Source organism: Grammomys surdaster, unplaced genomic scaffold (genome assembly GCF_004785775.1).
Source record: "Grammomys surdaster isolate TR1022 unplaced genomic scaffold, NIH_TR_1.0 126546, whole genome shotgun sequence".
Lineage (NCBI taxonomy): Eukaryota > Metazoa > Chordata > Mammalia > Rodentia > Muridae > Grammomys > Grammomys surdaster.
Genome location: NW_021621338.1, coordinates 16,662,079 through 16,690,056, shown reverse-complemented (window position 1 = coordinate 16,690,056; position 27,978 = coordinate 16,662,079). Strand labels below are relative to the sequence as shown.

The following is a 27,978-nucleotide window of genomic DNA, read 5'->3' as shown; positions in this document are numbered from 1 at the left end:
ACATTTAATCTAACTAATATTCTGTTTGCCGTATAAGCTTGAGAATGAACAACCTGGTATGTATTTGAACTCAGAAAGCTATATCAAAAATTAGGTATGTTACAGTCTCTTTCTATTGTCTACAATTTCTACTTTTCTCAGAATTTAAGAAAATCAGACTAAATAAAGACGTTAAAAAGTGATTTCACTTTAACATCTGAAGAATATGATTATAAAAATTAGGGGCTGGCAAGATGGCTCAGTAAGTAAATATACTTGCTGCCAAACTTGGTCACCTGAGTTCCAGCCCCAGGACTCAGATAATGGAAGAAAAAAATATTCACAAGTCATCCTCTGACCCACACATGTGCCACACATATACATGTGGATGTGTGTGGGGGGCGGTGCACACACACACACACACACACCACCACCACACATTAAATTGATGAAAAAAATTAAAGTTGCAATTTAATTGAATTGTAGTGCTATTATGCTGAGTAACATTTGTTCAAAATTTGAAGAGTTTATAAGATTAACCACATGTGCAATTCACTTCAAAATCCTTATTTAAAAGAGGGGAAGGATATACTTAAAAGTAAAATCAAATCTGAAAGTTTAACTCAATGCACTATCAAAAAAGGGAGTATATTCACATGAAATCTTCATTCAGGTAAAACATTTGTTTTCATATAAGTAAATGACACAGGATTTTTTTTCAAGTACCCCAAATGCATCAAATTATGATAGCATTTCTGACAATTTTTTTCGGATAAAAATGATACTTTATTATAATTGTTTTAAATCACAGAACTCCAGTCTAAATATACACACACGCACACACACACACACACACACACACACTCACTGATCTCTGGTACTGACTTTCATACCCCTCAAATTGGCTCTCCTAAAATTCACACACACACACACACACACACACACACACTCACTCACTGATCTCTGGTACTGACTTTCATACCCCTCAAATTGGCTCTCCTCAAATTGGCTAACAAGTTATGCCACAGGGAATTTTTCAGTTCAACTCATACTCAACTTGGAATCCCAGGGGTCATCGGTCTGGTTTTGCCCATACGTCAGTGATAACAGCTGGTACATCTGCTGAAGAAATCCTTTCTGCTGGCTCAGCACCCCAGTGCTGTGGGCACTGTGTGGTCTGACAAATTTTTATTGTATCATTAGATCATAAATAAATTGAAATATAGTAAAATTGCAATTCCTATGATTTTGTTGTTTAAGGAAATAAGCAGGAAAATTTTCAAGTGGATGCATAAAGTAAATAGTATTGTTTCAAAACAAACAAAACAAACAGAAACAGACCAAAACGAAATTATTTTTCAGTTACTCAGAGCCTTGAATGTTTTCATTGAACTTAAGTGCAGAAGAGAATGCATATCAACTCCTCAAGCACCAGCTAAGTGGGTTCTCAATTGCCTGCTCAGTGGTGAACTAAAGATAAAGTTTCCACCGGGCTGTAAGAGAGAAAAGATTTCAAGAAAAGAAACAAGCAGGAAGGCCAGGAGTAGGAAATACCCATTTTAAGGAAATCCTGTATCTACATTTGTAGACTAGTAGAGAGATATCAGGAGCCAGTGGAAAATCAAGGTCAAGCCACTGGAAAATGTTCATAAATTTTAGACCTAACCTTCTAGCTATAAGACAGACAGACTGATTGTACCAGCTCTAAATGAATGGATTTGGGGACCGAGGAGCACACATATTTAACAAGTATAAAATATATAAATGAGTCACTAAGACTTGTCACATATGCATTAAAAATCTTGATGCTTTCTCCAATCAGTTTTAGAACTGGTGATATTTTTCAGTTCCATTTCCCAAGAAGGAAAGGGGCACGTGAGAACTCTCACTAGAAATCTCACAAGTTAGACACGGTCCTATCAGCAAGATCGGACTATCTCAGCTAAGAATGTCTACAACACAGATACCTGCTGTGATAATGATTTCTCTATTGTAGCATTTTGTCTGACTGGTACTAGATAGATACTTGATTAATTAGTAAGAGCTCCTAAAAAGGTATGTGTCTACAAATTTTCCACTGGTCAAAATCCATCAGGAGCCAATTTAAACCATCTTTGTATATATTTTGAGTGTAAAACATTTTCCATGGTAAAACAAAGTATGAGTACAGAACAGGTAAAATTCTATGGATTCTATTTCAAAGAGAATAAAAAAAGACATTTTGGGCCCATTTTACCAAATTCATGAAATAAGAAAACCCAATCCCACTTAAGTCATGAGTTCTTTATTTTCTAAACATTTGTCCATCTATGATAAACTCAAAGGGTCTTTAAAAAGATCTCTGCAGTATATGTAATGTGTTAATTCCAGAATTGGAAAACAACAACAACAACAACAAACTGAACAACAAAAGACCCAGAGTCCAAGATAGTTCAAATTAAAGCAAGCTGTAATTGAGTATAGTCTAGCCTGGCCAGCCAGCTGTCTCCTCTAAGTTGGAGTTTCTGAGAGCAGCCTCCCCTGGGTTTTTTGAAGTTCTTTTTTTAGGGGTGATAACTGTGTTCACAGTGGGTGAGAGAGTTGACTTACTCTTTGTTTAAAGGATACAATGAGAAGGGAGGAACAAAGGTAAGGACAGGCAACAAGTGAATGGGGTTACAAGCAGTCACAAGGGCATAGATAAACATTAGTGAACGGGGTTACAAGCAGTCTCCATCAGACCAGGTACTTACTCTTGATTGCAAGTAGAGGCCTTAATTAGCAGGGACTTGACAAACGAACTAACCAACTTATCTCTTAGCTAGATTTTAGCACCAAACAAACTGTTCTAACTATAAACAGAACTTTCATCCTGCAAGGTATGTCTTCTATGTTGGTCTTATTTCAACCTATGAGGTATTTGTTCCCACCTTGGTCTCACAAAAGTCCAAAATTAACCTGTAAGCCCCACCTGCCCAGGAATCAGGTAACTCCTTGGAACGCTGGGAGTTGTAGTTCTTAAAAATAAATAAATAAATAAATAAATAAATAAATAAATAAGGCCTCAGGGAAAGTACTGTGCTGTAAAAGTTTGTTCTCATAACCCCCTGCGACCCATGCAGTATTTTCGGGTGGGAAATTCCAGGGAATGTTCCTGACTGAACTCCAGCTCTTAGTGTTCAATATTTAATAAGGCTTGCTTGAAATTTGGCCCCAAATGGTGGAGTTGGTTTTTCTGGTGAATCTCTGGATTAAAATATACACCAGAATTTCCTGTTAGTACCATGGAGTGTTGGAAATAGTCAATATAAAGTTCTTGCTCTGCCATTTTCATCAACCTCCTTGTTTTCTCTGTTCTCTAGACTCACTCTCTGTAATAATCTTTCTGTCTACTACTGTCAAGACTCTAGCACCCGAGATACAATCTACAAGACTGGTAAAAATTAGAAGAAAGAATTCTCAATGTTTTCTACCCCCTGAGCCTTAGCCTAGACACATTCACACACACACACACTTCTGTACAAACTGTTCTTCCCCCTAGAAAACCTACTACCACCACTACGCTCTCTCACCACCTGAAACAGTCAACCTCAAAGAGAGACTACTAAAGCCAACTAAATTTTCCAAGTCTACTTCAGTTTTCCAAAATGTTGCCCAGACTAATCAGCTCAAAGCACTCTCTCATCTATGACCAACCATACAGTCCACATTAGACGCTTAGTTACATATTCATATTCATTCTCTCTCTCTCTCTCTCTCTCTCTCTCCCTCCCTCCCTCCTTCCCTCCCTCCCTCCCTGTCCCCGTCATAATGTATTGTTTAACCACAGACCCAAAAGTCAAAAAAGCCAACTGGTACTGTACTGAAACTGCCAAAAATGACTACAATAGCCATCTTGTAACCATGAGGTAAAGCAAGAAATTTCAAACGTCCTCATAACTCCTGATTAATACCAGAAATGGCTTATTTTTAATATTCTCATTCCATTAAAGAAATATATTGTCGTTTATGGGAAACATTTCTAACAAGCTCGCTGCTGTTCATTTGCAGTGAGTGTGATCATGACCCAGTCATTTCTACGAGTCTCAATTTCTTTAGCTACCATAATAGTATGAGGTCACACTTTTGCTTGTTTAAGATTAGGTGGAATCCATGTTCACAGCCTGCTACAGAATGAACATGTAATAACTATTAGTCATTTTATGCTGTCAGCTGCCATCCTCTGGCATTTTTGTGTATATCTTGAGAGCTCAGACAATTTAGGCTCTTAAGGGTCATATGCTATATTACATATACCTTTACGGAATATGCAACTTAAAAGGCAATACTTCTGAAGCTGGAGAGATGGCTCAGTGGTTAAAGTGCTTACTGCTCTTCCAGAGAACTTAAGTCCAGTTCCCAGGAGCAAACCCCCACTCACAACCACCTATAACTCCAGCTGCAGGGGACCCGATGCCCTCTTCTGGTCTCCACGGACACACACGCACACACACACACACACACACACATTCCCTCCCCCCCAAAAAAAATCCTATACAGTAAAGGCAAGAATTATATACAATAACCTGGGGCAAGCAAGAATCAGCACTAGGAAACATTACTTTCACCACACATGTACAGAAGAATACCCCACAATGGACCAGTTGCTATTTAGACAAGTATGATGATTTTCAGTGTAGAGTAGGAGTATCTCACTCTAGAAAACATCCAGACTTAACTAATAAAATACAGACTATAAGAATTGATGCACTATGTGGTTGCCAGAGATTTGTCCTTATCAGCTAATTGTCTCATGAAAAGGCTCACCAGTGTGATTTGTCATGAGAGGAGTTATGACAGCTGATCTTTAAGTAGAGAGGAAACACTTTTATGGGTTGCTATACATGATCCAACTATAGCTAGATAATCCTTAAGTTTCTGTGATACATTCCTGGTTACTGTTTTCCTAAAGATTGCAAAATGTACATGTTATCTCTTGGTTCTACAGTACGGCAGACAATGACTCAAAAAGGAGGGGCGCTGAAGAAAACTTGTTGTTTCTCCCAATTGTATTGCTATGCAAAGTTGCCCAAAGCATGAGGGTACATAAAGTTTGTCTTAATAAATATGAAAACATTTTAATAGAATGTCGGCTCATGTAGTCCAAAACAGTTTAAGAAAAATTATTTGTTAATTCTACAAAACAAACAAGACTGCCTTGTAATTATGCAAAGGCTCTATTTTATTCATATATGAGCCCAGAACACAAAACCATTCAAGAGTCTATTTTTAAAGAGGGAAGCGGGTGGAGCAGTTTATCAACTAAACAGATTTGCCAAGCAAAGACATAGTGCTTGGAAATCAGGTGAAATTTCACCTGGCAAAAGAATTCCATTCTTTCAGTTAGAAAATACACAGTAATAAATCAATGTCAAAAATATTTTTCTTGAAGCTGGAGAGAGATGGCTCCAGCAGTTATGACCTCTGGCTGTTCTTCCAGAGGACAAGCGTTCCCAACACAACATTCTAATAAAGTCTCCAGGGGATCTAAACCTGTCTTCTGCCCTCTGAGGGCACCTATATACACTGTGGCACACTATACACACACACACACACACACCCCAAAATTTAAAAGGAACTTTACAGAACACAAAACGCTCTTTGTTGTGGAGAAAATGTGGAGAAAAATGTAGCTGGGGTAGTGGGAAGTCCCATACTGAGAGTGAACTGATGCCTCTATTGAAAAATTAGCATTGTAAGACATGAAGAGGCAAGTATCATAACCCATGCCTCTAATCTCAGAACCAGAGGCAGAGGCGGGGACCTGTGATTTCAAGGACTAGCCTGGTTTACATAGTGAGACCCTGTCTCAGAAAAGCAAAACAAAAAGACATAAAGAAGTGAAGACACCTAAGTGTGTAGAAAAGAGGCTTTCAAAATAAAGGAAACACTGAGTTAAAAGTGTCTAAACTGGGTGCTAAATTTAATGTAGGTAACAGGAGGAAAAACAGGCTGAAACAGTCTGTCTCAAGTTCTCTTTACTCTTTACCAGCTGAGTAACTGTTAGTCTGACTTTCTTTTTCTATAAACTGAGAACAAACAGAAGTACATTCTCACAAATTTGTTTTTTGTTTTGTTTTCTATTTTTTGTTTTGTTTTTTGTTTTTTAGTTTTTCGAGACAGGGTTTCTTTGTGTAGCCCTGGCTGTCCTGGAACTCACTCTGTAGACCAGGCTGTCCTCGAACTCAGAAATCCACTTGCCTCTGCCTCCCAAGTGCTGGGATTAAAGGCGTGGGCCACCACTGCCCGGCTCACAAAGTTTTTTCAAGGAATACAATGATGTTTAAGGGCACACTTTTGCACATGGGAGGAGTGCCCTGGGGCTAAACAACAGAAGGCTGTGAACTTGCTGTGTTGATCTGTGTGCGACCCCAGGCACAGGCTGCTCTGCAGACCTCGGATGAACAAACCTAATGACAAGTCTTTGGACAGACCCCCCCAACCCCCACCTCCCACTTCTATACAAACTACTGGAACATTGCAAGGTTCCAGGAAGCCAGCTGTACTCCCTGCAGGCTTTTTAACATATGCAGAGCCCACTTTTTAAAAGCTTGAGCTATCACCAGATTTTCCTCCAGATTTCTAAGGCCCCTTTTGGGTATCTTCCACAGTCTCATCCTCTCTGAGGTACCCGAGTCTGAGCCCGTGACCGAGCCCGAACCCGAGCCCAGCCACACTGTATTTGAGATGCCGACTGACGTCAGGAGCGTAAAGTACGCAAAGATGGCTGCCTGACCACGCCCAGGTCTTGCGCAAGCGTAGTCCATGGCGCGTTCCCGGAAGAGCTCAGAGGTGGGCGCAGTGTGGTCACAGCCCGTGGCCCCTGAGGCCAGAGGGTTGATAAGGAGGAAGCTAATGAGGGGACAGCCAGGTGATGAGGAAGGTTTTTTAAGAGTTTTCCGGGGACGAAAGGCGGGGATTGGGGGGGGGGTGTCCGATGGGCGCTTCCACACTTCAAAAGGCAGAGTTTTTTGTTTGTTTGTTTTTAAGTGCTCCCGAAGGAGAGGAAGAGAGTGAGCAGGAGTGACTTTCCAGGGGCGCCCGGATGCTGCTCTACTCGGCTGCAACACTGGGAGGAAGGCGAGGAAGCTGGGCGTGACACGGGCGGCTGTCCTCAGGGCTGGAGGCTGCCCTGCGGGGAGAAGGAGCCAGGCAGGCCCCTGTGCTGTGTGCTGACCCAGAGCTCAGGCTTCCTGTTAGCATCCGACCCTGAACGGTTCAGGGACGAGCGTTTCCTTTCAGAAAGTTTAGGAGAGCCACCTTCATGTCGTCTGTGTTCTGTTTGTCTCCTTTTTGTGCTTTTCAGCCTAAGGCTTTCAGAGCACTTCTTGAGACCACCATCTATACTGGTATAAGTTCTTTAGTTAAGGGGAGGCTAAGCCTAGTGTAGTGAGCCATAGAAACTCTCCAAATGAGAGTGCTTTCCTGCTAGGATACGGTGAGAGGACTTAATTGAGATTTTCAAGTTACCCATGACAAAATACTCCCCTTGTTTGGAAGGGTCATGGTAGAACTGGGCAATCTTCTGCTGAAGGCAAGGCCATGAGTTCCCAGTTGGTTCTCATTCTTGTTTGCCTTTCTGTCTATGTCTGTGTACATGTGTAAGGGGTGATATTCCTGTGTTGAATTTTTATAGATTTTTCTTTCTGTCTGTTAAAATTAAATGTCCATTAGCCTTAGTACCAGCTGTTTATTTCTTGAAATTCTGTTTAAGATTAGAGCTTGGACGGAGGTAGAAAATATGAAGTGTCTTGAGTTTACCCGATCCATAGTGTATTGAGTGAATCTGGCATATTCGAAAGAGAAAGAGAGAGAGGGAGGGAGGGAGGGAGGGAGGGAGGGAGGGAGGGAGAGAGAGAGAGAGAGAGAGAGAGAGAGAGAAGAGGAGAGAAAGAAACAAGAAAAATATCATTAATAAAAATCTGTTTGAGTGCATTCTTTCACATTACACCTGAAATTGTCAGTTTTCACTTGAGACAATGTGTTGTTTCAGTACTAAAATCAAATTGCATAGCTGAACACACAGGGGAAGATAACTTAAGTGTTTTTATTATTTAGCAGAAAACTTATAGCCCAGCTTTGATTAAAGATGACTTCCTTGTTTACTCAAGAAATTCACCTTTCTAAAAGACATGAAGAAATGTAAGTTTTTGAAAAAGATACTCCAAATACGGAGTGCATGCTAGCTTTATTAGTGAAACATGCATAGGGAGGCTTAACAATGTGAAAGTGTCATTTTCTGACAAGAGATGTTATTGTAGATAATTTCATTGTCTCAAAAATGAGAGTAAAAGGCACAATTATGTTCTAAGCATCCATATATCTATTTACTATTACACATTAATATCAAAATGTCCCCTTCCTTTACCCTTTCTAAGGTTCACATTGTATTTAATAGAAACTTTGTGGTGGCAGGGGTTCTGAGATAGGGTCTCATGTAACCCAAACTAGTCTTGAACTTTCTACACAAACAACACTGAGCTTGAACCCCGGATCTTTCTGCTTCTGTCTCCTGAATGCTTGATGTAAGGGTAGTTACCACCTTGCTTGGCTCTTTTTTAAAAAAATAAAATAAAATAAAATAAAATAAAAATTTAGACCTTTATTAAATACTTTCAATTATATAATCACAGGTGTGCACCACATGTGTGTGTATGTGTGTGTGAATATCCATGTGTGACTATAGACGGCCAGTCAGCACAGAAGAGGATGAGAGGGCACTAGAACCCCTAGAGCTAAGACTTGGAGGCAGTTGATTGCTGCTTTATGTGGGTGCTGAGAACTAAACTCAAGTCATCAAGAAAAGCAGCAAAGAACCCATAACTTCTGAGCCGTAGCTCTAGCTCCAAGCTTGGCTTTCAGTAGATTTCTTGAAAATTCTTCTCCAGAGCTGGCTTTATGCTCATGGAGTGTGACCTATATAGTCATGGGCTTTGCACTTGCTTGAATGTTCTAATGCCATTGTCTTTAATCATTTTGCACTTAATCCAGCATATTATATTGGTAGCCATGGTCTTATAGTTAATATTAATATTCATCTATCTGTGGGCTCTCAGATTTTCCTATTGTTTAATTACCAGATCTTGCTCTTTGGCTTTCTGTTGGTCACTGTTTTCATAAAAACAAAAACAAAACAAATGTTCATTGACCTTTTTAGTTCTACATTCAAGACATCCATATAAAACAGTTATTTATAATAGTGTTTATTTATTATCTTATTTAATTACATTGTTTTCTGTATACCACTTATATATTTTTCATTATTGTACATAATTCTCATCATTTAAGGAACCTACAAACTTCTAAAAATGAACAAAAAAATTTTCAAGTGTGTTATATATAATGAAATAGTTAAAGAATTTACTCATAGCTTTTCTTCTCTCTTCAAACACTAGTTTACCTTGTAAGCATGCATGCATATATACTGCTTCTCAGTCATATATCAAACCATCATCTTTCTCTTGGAAAAAGAGATAAAAAATATTTTTATTGCTTCTTCAAACATATGGAAGTTTAGCACAATTCTAAATGTGTAACATGAGATTCAGGGGTACTGAAGTGTTAAGCAGAAGGTTTCCTATAGCAAGTTATAGCAATGTATATGTGTGGGGAGGTATATATAACTATGTGTACAAGGAGATATGTATTACAGTTTGCATTTTCACCAAAAATTACATATCTTCAACACTCTACAATAATTTCAGAAGACCACAGTGGCTAAAAAACAGAGGCATATACTTATGGCATTTGGGAAGTATATGGTAATGAAAACAAAAATAATTTTACCCAGATTGACTTAAGATACAGTAAACTCTCTACTCTCTTCATTTTCTCATTAGTTGATATAATAATTGGTTTTCAATAAGTCATTGCTGAGGTGAGATGCAATTAAGAAAGAAATGTTGTTATATATTGGTTAAGCAATAAAATGTTTGCTCTTCAATTTTTTCCTCTTTATATAATCTTCACTTTTTTTCCAGAGTATCACAAAGATTAGTGTTACTTCAGCAAATGAAAAATAAATTTGGAGATCAAAACACGGAAAGGGCATCTCTCCTCCAAGCCGCTGAGACTGCTTCTCGAAGGAACCTCCGGCTCTTGCAGGTAATTCCCGGGACTTGGGAGTAGATGTTTTCCACTGTCCTAAGGTATCTACATGCATCTCACAATTTTGACTCACTTCGTACTCTGTTTTTAGTAACTAGCAGAATTAATGAGCCAATGTCTTTTCAAGCCCATGTTAGTTAGGCAAATAGCATATGGATTCTTGCTTTTTTGAAAGTGAAAAAAAGTGAAGTTTACATAAGCTAATTTTTTTTCTGTCAACCAAAAAAATCAATGACGACAGGAAGAATATTAAGGTCACCTTTGTGCAAGAAGCAGCAGAAAGCGTATCTTTACGTTTTTCATACTCTTTCCTTTCAAGGAAGGACGGCAAAGACGTGTGTGATATGTTTAGACCCAACTCAAATATGAAACAGCACAAAAACATGAACCATTTGATTTTGCCCAACTAATTCCACAGTAAACACACAGAATTCATTGTGTGAGAGCTCATTTCCCAGACTCCTTTGGGTGGTTATGGAGTAGGTGGTCAAAGTGTATGACTGCATAGGGCCTCACCATTTGGCCAATGTGCCCATTTGGAATAAAATCATATGTGTAACATTTTTGGCTGCTTGCTATACTATGCTTCCAGAATTGTGTGGCTTCATCCATAATTAAAACCCTAGAGTTTGCTTCCATTCAAGCTTCCAAGAGATCCTATGACTAAAACATTTGGTAGTAAGACTATATTATTTAAGTTATAAAGCAGTGTTTTCAGTTTTTATTGTTAAATATTTTCATCGATAGGCATGATACAGCTATCTTCTATCCTCACTACAGGATAAAGGGAGAGGAAAATTCAGTTATCTTCTCAGCTTCTGGCAGTTTGATCCACAGTAATTTAAGTCACAGCCATAGTGCTACCAAAGCATTCTATATTGCCATATGTCTTACTTGCCCAATGGTGTTAACAATATTTATTTTTAAATGGAAATATATAGGATACTCTGGAAATTGCTGTGAAAAGTTAGAGAAACTAAATTGGAAGACTTGATTGCTACTACCTGGAGCAAGTGGTGTGCTGTTTGGTTTTCAAGGGGTTTCCTTTAAATGAGCAAGCATCTGATGCATGCCTGGAGCTGAAAGTGGAGAAAACAGTGCTATCTACATCGGAGTTCTTTCTTCAAGGAGGTTGCAGATTAGAGGGTGTCAGACTGAGTTCCTTTTCACCAAAGACTGACACTCTCTATGAGCAGATACTACATTACACGGAGTAGAATAGAGACTATGGGATTAAGAGTGAAAATGTGCTTGAGGGCTTTTTTAAGATAGAGATTTTCCACACCTTTCCAAAACATCTTGCATGAATTTATGATTTTGGTGTAATTTCTTTATTCTGAATATTAGACATAATTAATGAGACAGAACTAATGTAAAAAATATTAGTAGAGAGACCTCTGAGGTGAAGCCAAACCTCACCTGTATTTAAATAATCAAAACATTCTACTGGATTCTTAAGTTAAAAAAAAAAAAAACAGTCAAGAACAAAAAGATGAGTGGCCTTATAGATGTTAGTGGGATTATGAACTAACTAGCTTGAGAATTCACAGGACACAAAGTTGTGTTTGTTCAGAGACTGTAATGGTTTGAATAACAAATGTTCCTCATAGGTTTATGTGTTTGAACACTTGGTGTCCAGTTAGTGGTGCTGTTTGGGTAGAGTACAGGAAGTATGTCACTGAGGGGTGGAGGGGGACTTCAAGAGTTTATAGCCTGGCCTCACTTCCTGTGTGCACTCCTTGCTTCCTCCATGCAACTGATATGTGATCTCTAAGCTTCCTGCTACACACACACACACACACACAGACACACACACACACACACTTAAGAAAGATAGATTTTCTTCTTAGATGATGCAAGAATAGGGAAATAGGCTGGAGAAAAGGCTCAGTGGTTAGGAGCACAGGGTGCTCTTCCCAAGGACCAAGATCAATCCTCAGTTCCCACATGCTTGCTCACCACCATCCATAAGTTCAGATTGAGGGGATCTGACACTTCTTTTGACCCCATAGAGTTCTTGCACACACATAGTGCACAACCATAGACTCAGAAACACACATATACACATAAGAATTAATTTTTTAAAATGAATAGAGAACCTATTCTTTAATAGAGGTAAGGATAGAAGCTAAAAAATAGCCATCAACCCAGTGTCCTTATATTTTCTTTTATATTTTATAAAAGAATTTTATAAAATTCAGTTTTATATAAAGTTGTATGTAATATATATTTACATATATATACATACATATATATGTAATGTTCAGTTTTACATTTTATAAAGTTCTATAGATTGGGTATAGTAAGTAAAATCCACGTAATCCATCATAAATTCAGGAACATCAGCATATAAAGAAGGGAATGCACTGGAACTCCATAACTGAAAAAAAAGTTTAGTGTGCTGGAATTTTCTAGACTGTCGTAGTGAAAAGAAACCAGAAGGACAAAATGCTGGTCTTCATAGTATCCTACTCATTATTGATCACTTACTGCATTGCAGGCATGGTGATTGTTGCTAGGCATCATCTCTTCCCTGCCTCTATTTGATACACTTTAATTATATATGCGTTTTTAAATCTTGTGTTGCTGTCGTTTTTAAAAAAAACTTTCAAAGCAGCATCAATGGTACTAATATAGAAATCACTGTGTAAAAGTAAGATAAAGAGAATTTGAATCTTTTAGAATTTTGTGTTGAGAGATATTTTCTGGGGAGATAGGGTGCTAGAGAATAGACCCAGGCCCTCGTGTATGCTAAATGCACACTCTACCAGAAAACTGCTTTCTGTTTCCCAAGAGAGGTATTGCATATGTAGAAGAGGGGTCTGGGAGAGTTGGATTAAACCCTAAGCAAGCATTCCATTGCTGAACTATATCCCCTGCCCTTATTTTATTTGATTTATATATTGAGGAAGAGGGTACCACAGATTTTTGTGAGGGTCAGAGGATAATTTGTGGAAGAGATTTTTCTCAGTCTGCCATGTGGGTTCTAGAGATTGACTCAGGGTCTCAGCCAATCCTCAAGCATGCTTGCCCACGAGCCATTCCATGGGCCTGCTTTTCCTTTTGAAGTAAGGTCTGAGTTTCCCAGAATGTTCAACTTACTTTGTTGCCTTGACAGAAGATGAATGTACAAACAATAATCCTCCTGCCTTGAGCTCCTGAGAAGCTATGATTACAGGCCTGTGCTGCAAGTCATAGTTTATGGGAAAGACATTAAATAGCATGTCTGTTACATTAATTGAAAGGTTAAAAATTATTTTTAACATTAAATGTTTCTCAAAGGTTTAAAAATAGATAAAAGTGAACTTGACATGTCTTCCCTCATTCTCACCAGGAAGACTCTTATGTACCCACAGTCACTCATCACAAAGTTATTTATACATATATTTTGATCCTAACAAAATTTTCAGTGAATGTGATAACGTTTCTGTGAACTCATTTGTGAAAGACAAACTAGTATGGATAGGTAAGATGAAAACAGAAGTGAGACAGGTGGAAGAGGACCAGCAAGAGGGAAGAGAGGGAGTGCAGAGGAAAGGGATGGGTACAAAGAGAATGTAGTGACATGTGCAATGTCCATTAGTTTAAAATTATTTTTCAAAAAGCAGTATCAAATGCAGGAAATTTTTTTCTAAAGGAGACATAAGGAAAAGACTAACCCCATAAAATATTTGACATCTTAGTAAATTAACTGACTCTCAAGCAAGACAATTGTGTGTCAACTTTCAGTCAATAATTGTCATAAAAGATCATGCACTTTAAAAATGCTGGCATAGTGTCTTTTCCCTATTAGTATCAAACAGAATATCAGCCTTAAAAACAATCATCACTGGTGTGCAGTTAGAGGACAGAGAGGATTTTGTTCGTATAAATACTTCTGTGTTATAAAGTGTAATCTCTCCCTGCTCCTCTCCCAAAAAACAGCCTCACACAGCAAGGCCTTTCTGTGGTCTCAGTGTCTCACAGGAAAGCTGTACAGCCCTGCAGGCAAAGATAGGATAGGAAAGCATTGCAGTCAGAATTAGAATGGGTGTCTCTACTGAGGACAGCCTAGAAGTCATCACGGAGCAGTTAGCAGTTGAGTAGGAACTTAGCAAACTGTCACCTGAATGGCCAACGACAGGTACAAACTACTTTTAATAAAGACAAGAGAAGCAGCTGAACGAACCTACATGCACAAGGCCTGGGCTGGATCCCCAGAACCATACAATCCAACATGAGACAAAGTTAATTTTTGAAGTCATTATAAGATATTGTAAATGTTTGCTTTAAAAATATTTTTTTCTCTCTAGCATTCAAATTTTGGATTGTATTTTTTGCTTAAGTATAAAAATTAAGCATTGTAACTAACAACTGCTGTACTTCAAGCCCTGGTAGGTTAGGCTACTGGATAAGGGTATTAAGACTGGAAATCGAGAATGTCACCAAGTTTGAGTTTGATGTTTAGATCAAGAGCACACCAGTGTTGGTGATCACTGACTAGAAATATTCTAAAGACTATAGGCCAAGCACACAGAGGTACCAGTAGGGGCTTGGTACAAGTTTCAAGCCAGTCTCATCAATGAAGCAAATTTAGGCTAGCCCAACATAACACAGCAAGTTTAGAAAGAAAAAAAGTCAAACTTGTGTTTGTTATTTTATTCCTTCTCACTTGACTTCTGATTTTTATTTGTTTAAAGAAAATCGGCTCTATGTCAGTTACCTACTAATGTGTAGTTAATGGCAGAAACAGTATACCGAATGCTTGATTCCTTTCGTGAATTTAGCTGTTTTTGTTTTTCAGAGCTGGGTATCAAATCTAAGCCTTTGTACATGTTAGGTGACTACTAAGCCACAATTCCTGCCCTGTATTTAGTTATTTTGTAAAGATTTGTTTTTAGTTATGTTATGCACAGGAGTACAGGTACCCATGGAGGCCGGAAGAGCGCATCTGATTCCCTGGAGCTGGAGTTTCAGGCCCTTGTAAGATACCTGATTTGGGAACCAAGCCACTGAGTCATGTCTTCAATCCCTGCTCTGAGGTTTTAAAACAAGCCAGTTTCCCACCATTCCTCTACAGTGACTTGTGAGATGTTGCTTTGCTGTTAATTTATCTGAGATCTGAAATGTTTCAGCTCTTTGTGACTTATTCCTTATACTTGGAATAGGCCATTCTTACCAAATGGAAGGCTCTCTAAGTCATCCCCAGATGCTGATACCATCTAGTAACAGTCTCTGACAGTTTTCTCTCTTTCTGACCTGACGGGTTCTTGCAGGCTCCCTGTATCTGCCATCCAGACTTGGAATTGGTCATTGCTTCAAGGAGCTCTGGCTCCTTTTGGCAGGAAATATATTTAGAGCTCTCAATCTGGGCACTGGGACTATTTATTGCAACTTCTTTGATTTTCCTTTTTGAGATAAGATACAACAAGAACTCCTATCAGTAATTCCAATTTAGTTAAAGTATTGCAAGGTTTTTAACTTAAAACCATTGATTTTTGTGCCCCTAATTTTCTGCCCTTATGCCAGAAACCTCAGTTCTGAACTGAGCGTGACAGCTCACACCTGTAATCTTGGGAGGTGAAGCAGGACTGCTGTGATTTGAGGCAAGCCTGAGCCACAGATTGAAACCCTGTTTGGAAAACAAACCCAAATGCTTGGTCCTCAAAGAGCTCCCCAACACCACATACCTGTATGCAGTAATCTTCCTAATCTCTGTGGCTTAGGCTCCAAGACATCCCGCCAGACATCTGGAACCATGAATATGTACAATGTTCACTCATATTTACACTTATAATGAGGCTTAATTTATATGACCTGGAAAAGAACTAGCAATAATAAAGTATGATGGTTATATTCTAATCAAAACTGGGTGACGTAGTTCCAGGGGCTGTCTTGTACTCCCCATTCCTATGGTGTAAACATGTGCCTCTGTGATGGCATGAAAGTGGGGCTAGTGACCACATACTCGCCCTATCATACAAGGGTCACATAGACACAAGCCCTGTGATACTTCAAAGGCTGATGGAACAACCCAGACAACTGCCACGTGACCAAGGTAGTGTACTGACATCCTGTGTACATACTGACGGAGATGGTATGCAACCCAAGGTGAACAGAGGGGAAGTCATGCAATCTTACTATGCCACTCAGAATGATGCACAAGTTAAACCTTGTTAGTTGCTTTTTCTGATGTCCATGTCCAAGCTGGAGATTGCTATCAAGGCCCATGCATGCTGTGCTAGCACACTCTGTACTATGGAGACGCACCTCTAGGCCCCAACGTTCAATTTGCTATCTGCAGCAGTCCACTGTCAGCCGTGCAATCTGAAACTGGATATCAAAACCAAGGATAAGGACAACTGTTGCAGTGACTGTCCTGTGATACAGACATCACTACTGCCACCATTGTGACCACCAGAAGTGCTTTGTAGTAGGATACTTTGTTTCCAGGGCTTGTCCTACCAGAGAAGTTCAGTCAATACTATGTTCAAAGAGCAGCTAATGGTTGTGGGCCGCCAATATAGTACATCTGTTTTGCTTGGTTGCCAAATTCTGATGTTTGCTTTTTCATGCTTCTCTAACTGTTCAGTCTTTTTTTTTTATTAATTTATGTATTCTACACCCTGGCCACAGTTTCTCCTACCTCATGTCCTCCCAGGCCTCTCCCCCTTCCCCCAACCCCTTCTCTGCCTCTCCTCAGAAAAGGGGAAGCTCCCATGGATATCAAACAGCCCTGTCATATCAAGCCATACCAAAAACCAGGCATTACTCAGACTTTTAAGGGTCTAGTAGCAGATCTGTAAGACAGAGTGACAATTTACAGACAAATAAGTCCAACTTGCTCCTGCTCTCTGCCCTGGACTTTTCCTCACTCATCTTCAGCACTGGTTTTTGTTTTGTTTTGCTTCTTTTTAAGTTTCTGAGTTTGCTCAAGAAACTTTGCAAATATGGTTATCCTTTTAGTGACTATTTAAGTGCACATAGAAGAGAATATATACCATGTGTCAGTAATCTGACTTTGGCACTGGGACTGAAGCAGAGACAATGGAAGGCATCCGTAAAGGGCAGTCTAGCTTTGTGGTCATGCTAGCAAGGAGTGAGGTTGCATGAAGATGAGAGTGCAGCAGAAGCCCCTGGCTGCTCAGACCCCAGCCCCATGCAGCCCAGTCAATGAAGGGCTTTACCCAGTAGATCCGTGAAAGCCAAGGTGGAAGTCTAGCCCTTCTCTACAGTAGTGCTTCAAGCTGGTAAGAGGCAGTCACGAAGGAAGAGAGTAAACATGGGAAGGCAGATGTCACACATCTTAAGAAAGCCATACTTAGAAGTAAAGGAAGAAAACCAACCCATCTGAAGAGGAGGAGGGGTCACCTAAGTGCTAAGGAAACGTTCAGTGATGCAGTGGTGTGGGTAGATGCAGGATCTGCCTCCACTGGTGTCTGTTCTTTTGTTTGAGCATCTACTTCTCTGTAAGATATGAAGTGTCCTTCTTTCCTGTCTTCAAGAAAAATCCTGATGATATCAGAGCTAAGTGTCCACCAGATCTGGCCCTGACAGCACCAGTGGACCTGTTCTCAGAGTCCTGGCAGATCTGAGGCCACAATTATTCTGTGTTTTATTTGCTGGATTACTAACAATAAACTATAACTTTTACAAACCTTGTAAAATCTCAATAAAACAATCATAGGATAGTCATACCTCTGTATCTGTCATGGCATCAGCATGTGTCTTTAACATGCATCTTATCTGTAAACTTCTAGTAGGGGATAGACATGCTAACATCAGTTTTTATATCCCTGAATTGTGTATTTTTCCTTCAAATCACCTTCCCCTAGACAGCAGGTGCATTAATGGTTGTGCAACTTTGGGGAGTCCCTTTAGGGAATTTCCTGTTTTTCCTTTTTACATTTCACACCCATCCCTTGCTCCCGCCGCTACCATCTGCTATCTTTTTTCTCCTGTTCAGCATTGGCTTCTTCACACCCCACTCCCACGCCCTCTTCATTTCTCGCCGTCTGTCCAACAGCCCTCTACTTAGATTGCTCCGATGCGTGTGCATGGATCAAGGGAACTTTGTGCTAGCAATTCACTAAGCTCAGAGGAGACACAGAATGTGCCAAGCCTTGCACCCACACCTCTGTGAACCTAAGACAGTAAGTGTGCTCTAGACAGCAGTGCTGCTGGTGTGGAGAGCGTTTCTTAGCCAGACTCAAATGCTTCTGTAACAACATGCAGAGCTCCACATTTCTGTGCGTGTGTTTAAGGTGTGTAAGGAAGGAAAAATTATACTAGGTTAAGCTTAATTGCGATGCTGTTTTTATAACCATAGAAGAAAATATGCTCATCTGGAAATTAAACTACAAATTTGGGTGGTTCTTGGATGCCATCCACTGAGTAATGTACTGACTACAATGACACTTCCCATTGGTGAATGTCATCTACCAAGCTATGTACTGCCTAACAGTGACACTTCCCATTGGTGGATGTCATCTACCAAGCTATGTACTGCCTAGCAATGACACCTCCCACAGGTAAATACCATCCACTAAGCAGTGTACTGTGTATCAATAACACTTCCCATTAGCAATGGCACTTCCCATTTAAGTTAACATGAAAATCCAGTCCTAAAGACCTGTAGGTGCTTTTTACCACACAGCCTGAGGGCTGCACAGGGTCAAGGATAGCTATGCTACAGCCAAAGGCCAAATTGCAAGCTTTTACGTAAACCGTTAGGAAATGGGAAGGACTGTAACTTGATCATGTAGTTTTCAAACATGACCTTGGTAGATGTTTCAAAGTGTCAAAAAGTTAGACACATGTAGTAGAATATTTTTAAAAGCTCAGTAGCAAGATAACTCATTAAAGAGCCATAACTATGTAAAATGTTTGCATGGTACAACATTTTACATGGGATACTGATAAACTATGTGCCATCTCTGTGCCAGGTACATATCTGTAGAGCCCAAACTCTTCACTACATAGTGTGAGTCTGAGGGTCTAATTTCCATCTCAGTGATTCATTATTGTTACACTTTGCCTGTTTTCAGGCCTTGAGGCTGATACAATTATTGCTCTGATCATTTTTTTTTTTTGCTATACTTATTTCTGTATCAAGAATCTCCTTATATAGTGTAGACTGGCCTTGAACTCAGCCCTCCTGACACAGCCTCCCAACTTCTGAGATTATGGGCATGCCTCCCCACACCCAGCTCTGAGCATTTTTAAAGGAAACATTTTTGTTTTTGATTTTCAAACTAATTACTGTCATTTATCAGTTATTCAAAGTAAAAGGTAGAACATAGAAGTACCACCAGTGTTCTCATGTTAAATGAGAAACCCTGTACTCATGGTGGAAGTGGATTACTTGATTTGTAATAAGGTTCTCTACCTCTGTACTCCTCCATTACAGCAGGAACTCACTGTATCCAGAAAAGGGCTGAAGTGACTTGGAGTACAGACACTGTGGTTGTAATGTGCAAAAACATTTCAGTTTTAAAATGCTGGTGTCTGTTACAGGACATAGACGCTGCAGAGAAGACTTTTCAGACCAAACTTACCCAACACCCACAGCCTGCGATGCTTTCTCTTGAGGTAAGACTCTTAAGTTAACTCTAACAAGAGTAACAACTGTAAGTTTCCTGCAAGTTAAACAAGGGCTTCCCAGCTGTATTGCCCTGGTTTTAGTCAATAAAATAAGCAATAAAGGATTGGTTAACATTTTTATGTCCACAGTATAGTGTTTTATATGTCCTTAGCAATCAAGAAATATTTTGATGAAAAAAGTATCTAATTGGAATTGGTGATTTTTAAAAATCTACATCCAGTTTGTGTTTATGTGCACAGCACAGCTTCATGTGCACGTTCCATGCATACACACATGCTGTGGTACAGATGTGGAGGTTGGGAGACAATATGCGAGAGTTGTTTCTCCTTCCATTATGTGGATTCTGGTAGTCAGGCTCAGTGGCAAGTGTCTTAGCCTGTCAGCCATCCTAGTTCTCTGATGGAATACAGATCATAGCTATCTCTATCCCCTACACCCCCTTTAAAATAACCTACTAAGTCCAGTTAGAGCTGCCCTATGTGCGTGGATATGAGGGATTCACTGGAGCATGGCAAGCCTACCAGTTACCACCTCCTCAACAAAGAATGAATCTCCATCCCCCAGCAGTTATCCACCACCAATAGCTCCCCTCTCTGCTGGGGTTTTGGCTGCCTTGATCCTGTGTATGTAACCACAGCAACTACCTGCTCATGACTGTGATAGCCATGTCATGTCCAGAAGACAGCATTTCAAGCACTCATCGCCACCCTCTGACTTTTACATTTTTTGGCCTCCTCTTCTAAATAGAATTGCCCTGCAGAGGTAGACAGTGTCATTTCCAGAAGACATGAGCTTTTAAATAAACACTGGATGCTTCCTATGACTTATTGGTCAAGAAGCCTGCAAAGTCTTTGAGACAACAAAGCCTATTGCTACTGGCATCATCCTTAGTTTCCTACAATAAGTGCATGATAAGATGCTATTGCTGAAGATACCACACATTTGGCTTCTAGATATTGAAAAGTTAATTTCAAACTGACAGGAAACTTCCTCCCTGCTGCCTAGGTTTCACAGTGTCAGGAGGTGCTATGTAGGCTTCTGGGAGAGAAAAGACATCCGTGGTCTTACCTAGTACTGAACCCTATGTGCTCCACTACCAACCTGCCAGGCAAGACGTTCCTCCTGCTACAATAGTGTCACAACTGTTAATGGGGTAACTGCTTTCTCATTGGATTTCAGACCAGCTCCATGGGATGGAATTTCTTGTTTGATACTGGAATCCTGGTCATAAGTCCATGACTATGGAGGTCATAGGCCTTAGAATAGTGTTATTTTCCTAATGGGCATGCTGTCAAGTTGCCTTCCAAATATTTATGCTTACACCCATAGACATTGACTGCTGTCAGCCTCTGTCAGAGAAACCTCTTTCTGCAGTGGGCAGCAGTCAGTGCAGCTGCAGGACTGGTCAGAGTGCTGAGAAGAGATGCCCATCCTGAATGGGACACCAGTATCCATTCACCAAGGCTCAGGGAACATGGAGCAAAATGTTATAAAACATCTTGTCCTGTCACATTGAAGCGACTGTCCTGATGAGCCAGAACAGACACTAGGCTGTGACTCTTCACATGACAGGGTGCCAAACCAAGGAGTGCTTGTTGGAAATGTAAGGAAGAGCAACGGCGTTCCTAGACCAGGCTGTAGCCAAAGCCGTTCTGATGCAAGCCACATCAGCATGTAACGTGGTAGAAGGCTGAGACAGGAGACTGCTGTGAGTCTCCATGGTGAGAGAACAAAAAAATGGAAGATAAAAGAAAAAAGAAAAAACGTCTACCCCCATGTTTATCACACAATACAAACAATTTTATTAGCTCAGATTTCAAAAGCAGATTGGAAGATGATTGGCAAAGTGAGCCATACTTGGTATATGGATATGTTTGTGTGGATGGGAATTCACTACATGGAAAAGAGTTTCATTTTCTACTTCTAATGAGCTTTCTCAGATGTAATTTTTCTTTTTTCCCAATCGGGGATAAGAATAGACTCAAAAGTCTGAGGCTGAGAATCTGCCCCTCAATTTTCTGTGTCATTTAGGGTAACAAGGAAAAGCAGTGATTAGATGCAGAAAAAACTCTGGCTCAAAGTTGTGCATTGGGTATGTCCTCCTTTGTTGAATTCACCAATGCCTTATTTTAAGCAAATACAGGGCCCACACAATAGTGGTTAATTCAGCCGTGAATGGCACAGGCCCCCTCCCCCTTCTCTGGCCTTGGATAGAATTCTGAGCTACTCTGGCACAGCGGGGTAACCTTTATCTCAAGTATGTCAAGCTGTTTCTTAGATATTTAGTCTCTCACGCCATCTTCAAACAGCAGAACCACTGCACCTTTGTCAAGCTCAGAGTGAAGGTTTATGTGTTCCAAGTGCTATCTGACTCAGCCCTGACTTACCCTCCCCCAAATACTGATTATGTTGATCCAATAGAAAATGCCATTCCATGATGCAAACTTTGGCCTCTTTAGAGGTCACCCCTTCACTCCTTCAAACAGTATAGGGATTTTGGCAGCCTGTAGGCCACAATGGTCAGACATATACAGCATTTCAATTTGTAAGCCATTTCCATCAAAATGGGTACACTAAACTAGTTATTTTCTCATTATAAAAGTCTAAAGAGCTGGAGAGCTGACTCAGCAGGTAAGAGCACTTGCTGATTAAGCATGAAGACCTGAATTTGGATCCAAGCACCCACTTAAAGAGCCAGGTGTGGCCCGAATGCCTTAACCACTCCCCCCACTCCTCATCCCCCACCCCCAACCCCCACACTGTGGAGCAAGACACAGGAGGACTGCCATTGCCAGGCTAGCTCCAGGATCAAAGGTACTATCTCAAAGGGATTATAAGGCAGAGCTTGGTAGACGGGGCTTCGAAGTATCCTTGTTTCCATAAGTGTGTGCGCACACACACGTGCACATACACCATACATGGACATTTGTACACAAGCACATAAATTTAAGAAAAATTACAATTCGTTATGTAAAGTATTCTTTTAAAAGACATGTGGATATGTAAGACCCCAGACACCTTGAGGAGCCAACTTATAAGCCCTTTATTTGTCATTACATTCTTGGGTCTAGATCACATCCTCTCCTGTTAATTCTAAGGAAATTGCTCATGTATAATCTTTTGTGATCATTTCACTATGGATAACCCCAGCTATGAAATGTACAATAGTAGACAAAAATATTTAATAACAGGTACTATAAATGACAGTACTGATAATAATCACAAGGCTGGCCACAAGAGGGCGTGCAAAATCACAATAAAATTTAAAACCTTAATTCTGCCAGGCTCTGGTTTGCTGAGAAATTTGAAAATTAACTCTAGTAAGTAGCCAGGTTTTTTCCCCTAAAATTAACGTAAAATATACTGAAGAGGAAATACATTCTACATATATGTGTGTGAGAGTGTGTACACTTGCACACATACACACTAATGATAATAAACATTTAGACTATTGTGAAGAGCCAAATTCAACTGTTTGATATTCTTTCTTACTTTGTTTGTTTTTTTCAGACTCATTACTGGGCATCAGTAGAAGAACATGTCCCCGAATGGGAACCGTTTCTTTTAGGAAGAGCACTGTATCCAATTGGGGCTGCAAATCAAACTGCGGCACCATTTATTCAAAACGAGGCAAAGTCATAACTTATTCCTATGCTTTCAAAAAAAAACCCTATTTGATAAATCTATGTAAGTCATGGCAGAACTTAGGGAAGAAGCTTTATTTGTTATTGTTTACTATTGTTAAATTGCTTCCTCGGCAACAACATCTGTATGAGAGTCCTCTGGAAAGTCTCAGGCTAGACCCTTGGTCTGTGGTCATAGATTTGCCAAGAAAAGTGTTAAAAATTAGTGGTAAGGCAGAATGTTTATTAAATCAGTGTTATGTTTGCTTAAAATATGCACCGTCATTCTCAACTAGACAGGTTGGCTGCTGGTATCCTAGAGTCATGGTTTCCCATCATCCACTATGGGAAGAGGAGCAGGAACAAGGCGCTGGCTTGCTTACGTGAAACTCCATCATGCTTAGCTGCTCTTGCTCAATAGTGGTTATCAGCAAATGGATCCACGGGGCTGTGCGCCTCAGACAGACTTCTCCAGGTCCTTAACTATAAAGCATTCAATATGGAGCCAGTTTTGGGAGGGCTTGGGATGGCTTTGAAAAAGATCTATGAGAGCTGGGAATGGCTACTGAATTCCGACAGGCTTATTTGAAGATTACCAACCTTGTGAAAACACATACCTCTCCCTCAATGCTGTCTGTCAACTCGCCCTCCCCCTCCTTTCTCTTAACGTTATCTCTAAAACTTAAAACTAAAACAAATAAACTTGGAAAGCTGTGGGTCACAACCCTCAGGAGAGCTTGGAGTCTCTGCTTTCCTTACTGGCTGCCTGGGCTCTGGGAAGAAAACAGCATGGTTTCCTAGCTGTGGAGACAGCTTCTGGAGAGGAGCCTGCACTGTACCACAGGGAACTATTCGGAATTGAAAATGTGGTTTTATTGTGGTAAAGGTTCTTCTTCCTTTTTTTTGGTATTGCCTTTAAGATAAACATCTCACTCTGTAGACCAAGCTGGCCTTGAAGTCACAGCCATCCTCTTGTTTTCGCCTCTGAATACTGGGATTGCAGATATGAGCCCTGAAATTTAGGTCATTTGTGTTTTTAAAAGAAGACAACAGAATAAGTTAAAGTGCACATAAGCCTTCACTACAACAGAAAACTAGTAAAGCGTCCATTGTGCAACATGTCCCTGTTCACTGCCATCTTGGAAATGTCCTGTTGAGTGGGTGTTGGTGTGGGTAACAATAACATTGTTTTCATAATATGCGCTGGCAGATTAGCACACTTCTCTGCAGTGTTAACAGTTGTAATTAAGGAATAAACAGCACAGGGTGTCAGTCCGATGACAATTTCATCTATAGTGTCACAATACAAAATGTCACAAAATATTAGAGCTGCTATATAGCTATAAAAAGTATCAGCTTACAAGCTGAAGGCATCCTTAAGAGAGGAGGCAGAGAGGAGGAAGTGGAACACTGACTTAGCGGCCAGAACAATTTTATACATTCTCAAGACTGTCACGAAAACAAATTGATAATTTTTTCTGTTACATTACAGTTTGGGCTCCAGCCATCCAGTTGATTTAGCAGGAAAATGCAGGTTTCTTAGCAGCTTCAAATCAGTAAACAGATTTAGATGTAGAAAGGAACATGAGGAAGGTTTTTTTTTTTTTTAAACATCCAGTCTCCCAGCATATGCACATAAAAAGGTGAATGAAGCAACGTGAAACTTATTTCTCTTTAGTCAAGTGAAAAAAAAGGCTAAACATTTGTTAGCTGGTAAAATATTGTGTCAAGTAAGCCGGAACATTCCAAAATTAAACAGTGGTTGATATGTTAACGTCCTCAAATATTTGAGTGCACACTTCCTTTGAGATCTGTAAATTAAATCACCAGTAGGTTGAATTAAAATACAAAATGAATGGCAATGCAACCTCTCGGGGAAGGCTTTGTGTTTTCTTTTGCCCCTACATTGAGTGACTTGCTAGCTTGGTTTGGGTATTTTTTTTAAGTATAATCTAATAAAGCTTACACAATTTAAGGCAGAGAGAAAGTGCTTAAAGGCTGCAGCTGAGCCATTTCTCCATTTTGGTTAATACTTCACAAATTCCCACAGATGACTTTATTCTTGGCCCCTGCAGAGCCTACCCCACCCCATCCTGCCTTGTAGACTGTAACAGATTGCACCACATGGTGTCTGTTAAAAAAAAAAATCCCATGGGCTTTGGATATCCCATTAAAGGGCTTTATATTTCTGTGGACAAATTAGCTTAACACAGAAATTTCCAAACATTGTTTTATGGGAAGAAGGAAGGGATGCTACGTACAAAGTATATCTTTTTCTACAACTAGGAATTATTATAAGGAAATGGGAAACACCTACTCATATCTTCTCCCCCCAAATCAATACTTTTATATTTTTTTTAATTTTAGTTATGTGTATATTGCAGGGATACATGCGTGCAGGTGCTGAATAGGTTAGAAGCATTTGAGTTAGACTTAAAAGCACTTGTGAGCTGTCCAATGTGGGTGCTGGGAACAGAACTCTGGACCTCTGAAAGAACAGAAGACCTCTGAACTGCTGAGCTATGTCTCAATCAACCCAATCAGTATCTTAATCAGAATATAATTATCCATGAGTATGGCATAATGGTGTTTGTTTTTAAAGAATAGTAGAGTTTGAAGGGAAACTGTTAGTCTTAGATTTGGGGGTTTAATTTGTTTGTTTGTTTGTTTGTTTTTGTTTTTACAATCAAAGATTTTCCTCCAAAGCCTTTCTGGGCTGGTTAAAACATAAATATTCAGAGCTCACTTTCTGCCTGAACATTTCTGGTTATGAAATTATCAAACTATAAAATATTAATATCAGAAGGGACTGTTGTTTTCCTCATACTTAAAAAAAAATGGAACTAGAGAGCTAGCTCAGCAGCTCTCCTCTTGCATAGGGCCTGGTTTCCATCCCCAGCCTCCACACAGTAGTAGTTCACTACTATCCATGATTCCAGTTTCAGGGACTCCAATGCCCCCTTCTGACCTCCATGGACACCAGCCACACATGTGGTACACATGCCTGTGTGTAGGCAAAACACCCATACACAGAAAATTAATAAATAAATCTAGAGGCAAACTCATGGATTCTAAATACCAAGAGTCTACTCTGGAGTCCTCTCTCTGGAAAGAGAGCAGTGGATGGAGACAGTCTCAGAGGCACAGCACTGCCTCTGCCTCAGGCAGGAATGCTTCAATTTAGCAGCTTACGGAGCAGCAGCTTAACTTTGCTTATAATATTAGTGTCTGCCTCTTTTTCTGACCCATTAGAATAAATAAAGTGAGCATGGGAGCATATTTATGTTTGGATAAATTTTAAACTTCTGTTTTATCACTTCTCATGTGACTGGAGTTGTGTGTATATAAAGTTATCAACTTCAGAAGAAAGGACCAGACTTGAAAAATCTGTGACACACATTCCAGTACATAAAACTTAACATAGAAGACCATGAAGCTGGCTTCTTTACAAAACAGATTCTTTCATTTCTTTCACTGCTATATTAATTTACTCCAAGCCAATTCATATCATTTTGTCTTTTCAAAGAAGTCTTTTACTTAAAACCATATTTGCAGCCTACCCTACTGATTTTTCCTACTTTTGAAGACTTGCCCAAACCAAGCAGTTTTTAAACACTTTCTAGTAATCACCTGTACTTCTTTAACTGGAATCTGGAGCTACCTAAAAGCTGCAGGCCTCTGGAGTAGGTAATAACCCGGTGGTGAGTGTCAGCAAGAGTGGAAAGGACCGAGGAAACAGAAGAGGGGAAAGGCTTTTTGAGAAAACTTCGGGCTTGGAATGAGAGGGCTCCACCTTACCCCTGTGTGTATTGTTTGTTTTCCTTGTAGTTTAGAAGTTAATTTGTCTACATAGGAAATTTAATTCCTCATTGCTAATAAAGAGTTTTTGAGACAAACCTGCAGACATGTCAACCTCTGGCAATTCTAGGGAGGATTGATGTGGGAATTTGACAGGTGTTGCTTTGTGAACACTCTCTCTAATGGAACTGAATTATATATCTTTACCAAAATCCAAGAAAAGGAAAACAGCTCCCTCAAAGCCAGAGGCTAAGAATACTTCCGGACGTCATCTAACCATAGACTTCAGTTTCCTGCTTCCTCTTAAGTTACAATGATGAGAGGCTCTTGCAATTCTGGAAACTCAAACTCGCCTATCAGACAAAGGCAGACATGGAGCTTCTGTGAAGGTATTAATAGCATATAGCTTAACTGCAGTGAAAATCAACTGTGGTACTGAGAGAAAACCCTAAAATACACCTCTTAGGAAACAGCAACTTAACGCTTCGGTCTTAGGAAAGCAATTATTTAACCTCTGCTTTCAGCTTCAATATGTTTTCATTGTTCCTTGTTTGGTCTTGGTTTTCAGTATAGAAAGTTTTTTGATATTTTACACAATACAACTTTAGAAAAATATAGCCAATGAGAAGTTTAAAAATAAGATTCCATTTATGTCTTTCATTAGCATATCACTATTTTATCTCCTCTCCCAATGCCAAGTAATTATTTTTCATACCTGATTCCATATATTTAGAAAGTCTATAACATTTTCGTACTGGAATGTTCTGTCACAGGCAAAAAACTACAAAGATGAAAAAAAGCCAGATCTAGAGAACTTTAAAATGCTAACAACCAATACACCTAACCAAGCACCATGCCTTCTAGAATGGA

The 27,978-nt window shown here is 39.7% G+C and overlaps 1 protein-coding gene across 7 annotated transcripts; it reads left to right on the top strand.

Annotated features, from left to right (window-relative positions):
- The first annotated feature begins 6,734 nt into the window (after positions 1-6,734).
- On the top strand, positions 6,735-24,582 carry CUNH3orf14 (chromosome unknown C3orf14 homolog). 7 transcript variants are annotated; one of them, XM_028760635.1, is made up of 6 exons: positions 6,738-6,789; positions 6,988-7,077; positions 8,056-8,139; positions 9,978-10,101; positions 19,600-19,674; positions 23,198-24,582. In XM_028760635.1, exons 3-6 carry the CDS (start codon positions 8,087-8,089, stop codon positions 23,327-23,329), a joined length of 384 nt encoding a protein of 127 aa, XP_028616468.1. In that variant the 5' UTR covers positions 6,738-6,789; positions 6,988-7,077; positions 8,056-8,086; the 3' UTR covers positions 23,330-24,582. The 7 variants fall into 7 exon arrangements, with proteins under 7 accessions (XP_028616471.1, XP_028616469.1, XP_028616472.1 ...); XM_028760634.1 differs by having other exon boundaries at positions 6,766-6,868; positions 8,059-8,139; XM_028760633.1 differs by having other exon boundaries at positions 6,766-6,868.
- The last annotated feature ends 3,396 nt before the right edge of the window (positions 24,583-27,978 follow it).

Bases quoted from the DNA above. Each gene is read 5' to 3' on its own strand.
- CUNH3orf14 (XM_028760638.1), top strand. From the start codon at position 8,087: ATGACTTCCTTGTTTACTCAAGAAATTCACCTTTCTAAAAGACATGAA. The intron at 10,102-19,599 runs GTAATTCCCGGG...TGTCTGTTACAG, and splicing joins GGAACCTCCGGCTCTTGCAG to GACATAGACGCTGCAGAGAA. The intron at 19,675-23,197 runs GTAAGACTCTTA...TGTTTTTTTCAG, and splicing joins CTGCGATGCTTTCTCTTGAG to ACTCATTACTGGGCATCAGT.